This window comes from Rosa chinensis, chromosome 4 (assembly GCF_002994745.2).
Source record: "Rosa chinensis cultivar Old Blush chromosome 4, RchiOBHm-V2, whole genome shotgun sequence".
Lineage (NCBI taxonomy): Eukaryota > Viridiplantae > Streptophyta > Magnoliopsida > Rosales > Rosaceae > Rosa > Rosa chinensis.
In genome coordinates this window covers 51,915,364-51,923,400 of record NC_037091.1, presented here as the reverse complement: position 1 = coordinate 51,923,400, position 8,037 = coordinate 51,915,364, and the positions used below count along the sequence as shown (strand labels likewise).

At 39.2% G+C, this 8,037-nt stretch overlaps 2 protein-coding genes across 2 annotated transcripts; one reads left to right on the top strand and one right to left on the bottom strand.

Moving 5' to 3' along the window:
* Positions 1 to 1,930: 1,930 nt before the first annotated feature.
* On the top strand, positions 1,931 to 3,912 carry LOC112196923 (zinc finger BED domain-containing protein RICESLEEPER 2). Its single transcript, XM_024337408.2, has 2 exons — positions 1,931 to 3,541; positions 3,658 to 3,912. The coding sequence occupies exon 1, from the start codon at positions 1,934 to 1,936 to the stop codon at positions 2,756 to 2,758; it is 825 nt and encodes a 274-aa protein (XP_024193176.1). The 5' UTR covers positions 1,931 to 1,933; the 3' UTR covers positions 2,759 to 3,541; positions 3,658 to 3,912.
* A 1,188-nt stretch (positions 3,913 to 5,100) lies between these two features.
* Positions 5,101 to 8,037, bottom strand: LOC112196227 (ubiquitin-NEDD8-like protein RUB2). The gene is made up of 2 exons (XM_024336538.1): positions 7,581 to 8,037; positions 5,101 to 5,285 (listed from the first exon to the last, which is right to left on the bottom strand). The coding sequence occupies exons 1-2, from the start codon at positions 8,035 to 8,037 to the stop codon at positions 5,101 to 5,103; spliced, it is 642 nt and encodes a 213-aa protein (XP_024192306.1).

Here is an 8,037-nt window from a genome sequence, read left to right as displayed (position 1 = left end):
TCGGCTTGGCGTCGATCCTGGCCTCAGAGAGCACGACGACGAGTCTCGGCATGGCGATTTCAGTCGCGGCAAAGCAAGGTGGTGAGGGGGATAGAAAGAGTCGGCGTCGTGGGCGTCCGGCTGGAGAGAGAGAGAGGTCCGGAGATGTCGTCTGGGGAGGGAGGGAGGGAGGGAGGGAGGGAGGGAGGGAGGGAGGGAGGGAGGGAGGGAGGGAGAGAGAGAGAGAGAGAGAGAGAGAGAGAGAGAGAGAGAGAGAGAGAGAGAGAGAGAGAGAGAGAGAGAGAGAGAGAGAGAGAGAGAGAGAGAGAGAGAGAGAGAGAGAGAGAGAGAGAGAGAGTGGTAATGCTGTAGTTTATTAATTAGGCTTAGGAAAAATAGTCATTTGCTGTCACAATGTGTAGGTGGGAAGAAAAATCTGTTAATGGGGTAAGTGGGATAATTTTTGTTCATCTTGGTGGTTTTGATCAAAGACTCTAAATAAAAATGCCCAAATCAGATATGAAATTAAAGAGTTTTTAATTTTTTTTTTAATTTAAAGAGGGGTAAAGAATGGAAATAGAAATATCATATTTTGTCTATACACATGGCATGTTTTGAGTGTGAGCCTAAGAGCAAGTTCACCCGTAGTCAAGAAATGTCAAGGTCGAAAAGTCGAGGGGTCGAACAGTCAAGAAACTATTCACTACCACTGGACATGGGTTTCCACTCGTTCAGTTTCTTGACCAGTCAATACTGTTCATTTTTTTTTTTTTAACTGTTCATTGAAAACAATTTTTTTGGGTGTGAGATGTTAGAAAAAATTGTAGGTATTTATAGAGAAATTTTACAATTTTTTTTCTTACCGTTAAAACCCCATAAATACATATTAATTGTTTGCCGTTGGATCCTCTTCTTAATTGAAACCAATGACCCAGATTAAAGGACCGTTGGATTCAAAAATTATGTTCAGCCAACAGCTCATGTGCACGTGTCCAAGCCCCGACTCCTTCTCTGTCGCTACGCGATAAAAAACTGCAACACACGCGTTGCGGCTTCACCTGCGTCTTGCGTGTGTTCCACTCTCTCGTCCTTCGCGTCTCTCTCTGGGCGTCAATGGCTGACGTCAGCCACGTGGGGAGCTCGGGCCGAGCTGGCAGCAAACTTGACTGGGTAGGAAAATAGTCACGGACTTGCCCTTTTTTTTGGCCTGGGTCATGCAAAGCCAAAGCTTGGCCCAGTGGAAGCAATTTTTTCATTCTAGCGGGTCAACACATCATCAAAATGACATGGCAACTGGGCAAAACCACACCGCTACACTTGCTCTAACACTCCCTACCCTCAAAAAAAAAAACAAAAGGTCTTCATTAAATAAGCCGCCACGTGTACGGTGCCGATGCTACACTTTATTTTCCCGCTAAACAGAAACCTTAAAGAAAGAGAGAGGTCACTTCCTACAAATTCCCCAAATTTCCTTGTGCTTTTCCCCTCGAAGTCGAAGTCGAAGTCGAGAGACTTCTTCTGGGTTCGGTTTAGGACTAAACCCTAAACGAGATAGTTTGGCACCAAACTCAATTTTAAGAGAATTCTCTTAAGCAATATAACTAAATATTTAAAACACTGATCACACACCATGCTTCTCTTTTGGCTTCTTGTACTTGTGTTTTTAATCATGTTACTGTCTGTTTCTTTCTTACTTAATTTTTCATCTGCTGTCTGAAGTTACCTGATTCATTTATAGTTTTGATCTTTTTTTTTTGTGGGATTCATATATTGGTTTATTAGGTATTCAGATCTGTGGGTGTGTAAATGTTATATTTTTACCAATTAGAGTTTTGATTATTTTGATGGGTATTCAGGATTTACTCCCAGATTGTTTCCTTGTGTACTTTATAATGCAAGACACACAGAACAATGTGTGGGTTTATGTGGTGCTAATTAATTTTGTATTTTAGATATGTCTAGAGGAGTTCCTGGTTATGATGAGCAAAAGGCTGCGAGGGAGTTTGCAAATTTTGCTTGCTCTGCAGACTTTCCACCTCAGATGGTTGAAGGTAGACCTTTTAGAGGCTTTCTAGAGTCGCTGAATCCGCAGTTTAAGCTCAGTTTCAATAGGGTGGGGAGTGAATGCATGAAAGTCTATAAGGAAAGGAAAGCAGAAACCAAGAAATTCTTAGTAAACTTCGATGGACGGATTAGCCTCTCCATGGACATATTGAGGCACGAAAGTGGCCGTTGGGATACATTTCGCTGTGATGATTACTTATGCCTTTCTGCACACTTTATTGATGAGAACTGGAAACTGAAAAGGTGGGTTCTTAGCTTCCGGAGTCTTTGGGGTTTGGATGAGTCTGATGATTACATTCCTGAAGGTGATGACTGGGGCATTTTTAAGTTGCTTCAAGATTGGGGAATTCAGAACAAGATATCCACTCTCACTAGGAATAATGAGGATTGCGATGATTCATTGGTTGAGTTTGTGAAAAGTCACATCCAGGACAAGAATCTCCAACTCAATGGTCAGCTTTTTCGTGTGCATTGTTGTGGGGACATGATCAAGGCAATGGTGGAGGATGCGTTTGAAACGATTAAAGATATCATTTACAAAGTCCGTCAGCTGTATTCTTTTGGGAGGTCATTACCCCTGTGGTATCTCGCAACTCACCACCTAAAAGGAGCTCTGCAGCAATGGTCTATGCGAGAGTTCTCTTCACAAGATGTGATTAATGATTACGATGTACCACCCCTGAGGAATGGAAGAAAGTTGAAGGTGTTTGTTTAATTGCTGATAAGATGTATGAAGTATCTCAAATGCATTGTTTGAAACAAAGCATCTAACATGTAATGTTTATCTTTATCACCTTGATAAGCTTCACGAAATTCTGATCCAATCTTCCACCGACTCTGATGAGTTCGTTGCAAAATTAGCCAAGGACATGTTGAAGAAGTTTGACAAGTATTGGGATGACATGTTCTTGCTGTTGGCAATATCTGCAGCGCTGGATCCTTGATTTAAGATGAAATACATAGGTTTTATTTGTTCAAAAGTTAAGGGTATGGAAGGAAGCTCGCAAGCTGCAGCTGTTTTTGTGTCTATGAACAAACTATTTGATGAATATGTGATCTGCTTTCCTGAGAAAGAGAACTTTATATGTGAATTATCTTCTGATTCTGATTCTGGTTCTGATTCAGAAGGAGAGGGTCCTACTGCTGGATGTGTGAATCATACTTTTAGTGTGGTGAAGAACTACGAGCAATTCCTCCAGTTAAGTGATCAGCCTGCAAAGAAATCAGACTTGCATTGCTATTTGGAACAGCCTGTCTTACCTTGGAGTCAGGATTTCGATGCATTGACTTGGTGGTGCACTGCAGGGGCCAGGTATCCTATCCTTTCCAGGATGGCACGCGATTTCTTGGCTATTCCAGTTTCTGTTGCCTCTTCATATGAGGCATTCTATACTGAAGCAAGGCCAGCTGATGAACATGTTGTTTGCTTGAAGCCAGAGTTGATGAATGCCCTAGTGTGTTCTCGAAGCTGGTATTCTAAGCACTGAAAGATGTGAAGGTATTCAATACTAGTTTTCTCTCCTTTTTTTTTCTTTTGTACTTAATTGTTTACATTATATCCTTCAAGATGAATTCTCACAAGATTGTTATCTTTTCTATTCATGCGGTGTACAGACAGGTGCATTTTGGGCTGGTGCTCTTGCCTAGCTTATTAATATCTCTCCTCTTGAAGGCTTGGGAATCAGTTTCATTGAGCGATTGACAATTTGGCAGGAACATCAAGTGCGTTACTTTTGAACTCCATAGGGACATTGAATATCTATTTTTATTAGTGCTGAAACTTTTTATGGATATGTTCCTCTAGATACTGATCTTTTTGTTGATGTGTGGAGAATATTAATATATGGTAGTTTATGTTCACCTTTTTACCTGTGTCATAATTTTGGTGTAGTGGTGGAAATCCTGGTAGAATTGCAGTCTTGTCTATTTTGATTTCATTATATGCTTCTAATTATTCTTACAAAAAGTGGGAAATGATGCAATGTGTTCCTCAATGCTTAATGTTGCTCTATGTGACAACATTAGAAGCTACGAGCTAAATATTCAATTTTTTTTTAATCTTCCAAAACAGAAAGAAAACTGACTTCAGACCTTGAGCTTGAGTCTTGGCTAAGGTAAAAACTGTTCAGTAATTGTTGTCAATGCCTCGTACATCATTTAAGGAACTTTAGATTTGTATCTCTCTTGTATATGCTGGAGGTCATGCCTTTGGTTGCATGAAACTCCTCGTTCGGAGTAAGATTGAGTGGGTTTACTGAAACATTCTTGTGGGTTTGCTCTGGATTCAATTATCACGATTAGTCAATTTACTCACAGATTTGTCTCTCCTCCATACATGCGATGGAGCTTTTCTTGAACTGACCAGCACTTGGGTCACTCAGAGTGAGTCCTTGAGTCTGAGCTTGACAAAGGTTGATACACTTGTCAAGTTATGGTAAGTTCATATACGCTACTGACGTTACTGTAATATAAAGCAAGAATCAAGGAGGAATCAGTTATAAGATACTTTGAGATTCCTAAGAAGCTGAATAGTGGATATAAAATTAGTTAAGGTCGGTTTTTTATGTTTTTTATTCGTGTGTGTGTGTCTGTCTCTGTGTGTCCGAAAAACAAATTACTAAACAGAATCTTTAGGATCCCTTACAAACAGTATTAATCAAATAACCTCACATTACAAATAGCTGGATGAGTATTAGAAAATTGTGAACAAATCGTGCAAATTTATGAGCTAATTAAGGATTACGTTTGAACAAAATTTCTGCTGTTAAACTATTTAAAGATACTATCACTACTTAATAAAAAACTACCACCACGTAGTGCAAGCACAAGATGAAGGACAGGGCCACACTCGAGTTTGTATTCTACAGCAGTTTTGTCATCTCCAAGCTGCTTGCCACCGTAAATCAGCCTTTGTTGCAGCGGAGGAATCCCCTCTTTCTCCTCAACCCCTTCCCTAATTTGGTTCATGGTATCAGTCAGTTCAATATCAATCTTCACCTCGATCATAGTTCCTTCCCTCAGCCTCAATAGTAGGTGAAGAGTCGACTCCTTTGAATGTTATAATCCGCAAGAGTTCTGCCATCTTCCAATTGCTTGCCAGCAAAAATCAGTCTGTTGATCAGGAGGGATGCCTTCTTTAGCCTGGATCTTGGCTTTGACATTGTCGATGGTATCACTGCCCTCAACCTCAAGAGTGGTGGTCTTCCTAGTTAGTGTTTTCATGAAAATTTGCATGTTGTTTTCTTTTGTTTTCTTGGTTTCAGTATCAGAGAAACAGGGAGAGCACCAGAAGAGAGATACCTCTGATATCAATGGAAAATTTTTGAATTCTGATAATCTAATAGGAGGCCTTATATCGAGCACTATCCCATAATCTACAAGTGCAGACTCTTTCCGGGAAAGAAAAATACACTTAATTGCCTTTTAATCCCAAGTATAGACTTGGAAGTAACCATGAGACACACATATATAGGGATGCAAAAAGGAGGTTAAGTTTGAAGGTTTAATATTTCTAAATTGCAAAACAAGGTTACTTTAGTTCAATTTTACCTCAATGCATGGCTCAATTGGTAGAAGGTAAGAAAACAAGTTAGGTAGATCAAGGATTCGATCCCTCTGGCTGATGAATATGTGATCCACTTTCCTGAGAAAGAGAACCTTATATGCGAAACATCTTCTGATTCTGATTCTGATTTAGAAGGACAGTGTCCTATATACTGCTGGATATGATGCGAATCATACTTTTAGTGTGGTGAAGAACTATAAGCAATTCCTTCAGTCAAGTGATCAGCCTGCAAACTAATCAGACATCGCATTTGGAAGAGCCTGTCTTACCTTGGAGCGAGGATTTCATTGCATTGACTTGGTGGAGCACTCCAGGCACCAAGTATCATATCCTTTCCAAGATGGCACATGATTTGTAGTCTATTCCAGTTTCTGTTGCACCTTCATTTGAGGCATTTTATACTGAAGCAAGGCCAGCGGATGAATGTGTAGTTTGCTTGAAGCCAGAGTTGATGAATGCGCTAGTGTGATCTCGAAGCTGGTATTCTAAGCACTGAAAGATATGCCACGTATTCAATACTAGTTTTTTTCTCTGTTCTTTTTCACTTTTGTGCTTAATTGTATATGTCACATCCTTAAAGAAGAATTCTCACAATATTGTTATCTTTTCTTTTCTTGTGGTGTACGTGTAGAACAGGTACATTTTTGGGTTTTGGGTGCTCTTGCCTAGCATGTTATTACCTCTTTTGAAGGCTTGGGAATCAGTTTATTAGGCATATGGCAATTTGGCAGGAAGATCAAGTTCGTTATTTTTTAACTCCATTAGGGACATTCAATATCTATTTTTGTTAGTGTTGAAACTTTTTATGGATACGTTTCGTTTTGACACTGGTCTTTTTATTGATGTGTGGAGAAATTTAATATATGAAAGTTTATGTTTTCCTTATTGCCTCCGTATGTCATGATATTGCATTAGTGGTGGATATCCTGGTTATTTGACTTGATCTTGACATTGTACCAAGTAGAATTTCAGTTGTCTGTTTTGATTTCATTATATTCTTCTAATTATTCTTATAAAAAGTGGGAAATGATGCAATGTGTTGCTCAATGCTTAATGTCATGCTCTATGTGACAACAGTAGAAGCTACCAGCCACAAATTATATCTTTTTTGATCTTCTAAAACAGAAAAAACTGTCTTCAGAGCCTGAGTTTGAGACTTGGCTAAGGTAAAAACTGTTGTCCAGTAATTGTTGTCAATGCCTCACAAACATCAGTTAAGTTCCTTTAGATTTATATCTACTCTTGTATACTGGAGGCCGCCTTTGGTTGCATGAAACTCCTCATTCTAAGTAATAGTGGCTTTGCTCTGGATTCATTTATCAAATTAGTCAATTCAATCACGAATTTGTCTTTCCTCCATACATGTGATAGAGGTCCTGTGACCTGTTTATTGATAGTTTATCTTGTGCTTTAGCCTTGTTTGAAAGAAGGTTTTTCTTGAACTAAGCGGTCACTCAGAGTGAAATCTTAACGCTTGACAAAGGCTGTTATTTCTTGTCATTTATGGTAAGTTCATATGCATTTGGCTCAATAAAGAAAAATTCAAGGAGGAATGAGTTATATGATCCATAAAGGCTTGCAGAGATCCTAAGAAGGTGAATCGAGGCTAGAAAACAAATTAAGGGGATTTTTTTTTCTGTGTGTCTGAAAAACAAAACAAATTACGAAACAGATTCTTTAGGATCCCTTGCAAACAGTACTTATCAAATAACATCACATTACAAATAGCCGGGATCGAGGAGAATTAGAAACCAGTCAAACCATAAACTGCATTGTGAACCAAAGGTTGCATATTTATGAACTAACAGAGAGAAAAATATATCATGATTAAGGATAACCAAAGTAGAACAAATTTTCTGCCATGTATTTTGAAATAGATTCATCAACAAATTAAAACCATGCAATTCAAATTTTTGGAGTATCAAGACTCAATTGAAACTAATTAAGATACTAACACTGCTTAATTAAAAACTACCACCACGTAATGCAAGTACAAGATGAAGGACAGAGCCACCCTCGATTTTGTATTCTTTAGCAGTTTTGTCATCTCCAAGCTGCTTGCCACCGTAAATCAGCCTTTGTTGCAGCGGAGGAATCCCCTCTTTCTCCTCAACCCTTTCCTTGATTCGGTCAATGGTATCAGTCAATTCAATATCAATCTCAATTTCTTTCCCAGTGAGAGTCTTCACCTTGATCATAGTTCCTCCCCTCAGCCTCAACACCAGGTGAAGAGTCGACTCCTTTTGAATGTTATAATCCGCAAGAGTTCTGCCATCTTCCAATTGCTTGCCAGCAAAGATCAGTCTCTGTTGATCAGGAGGGATGCCTTCTTTATCCTGGATCTTGGCTTTGACATTGTCGATGGTATCGCTACCCTCAACCTCGAGAGTTATGGTCTTCCCAGTTAGAGTTTTCACGAAAATTTGCAT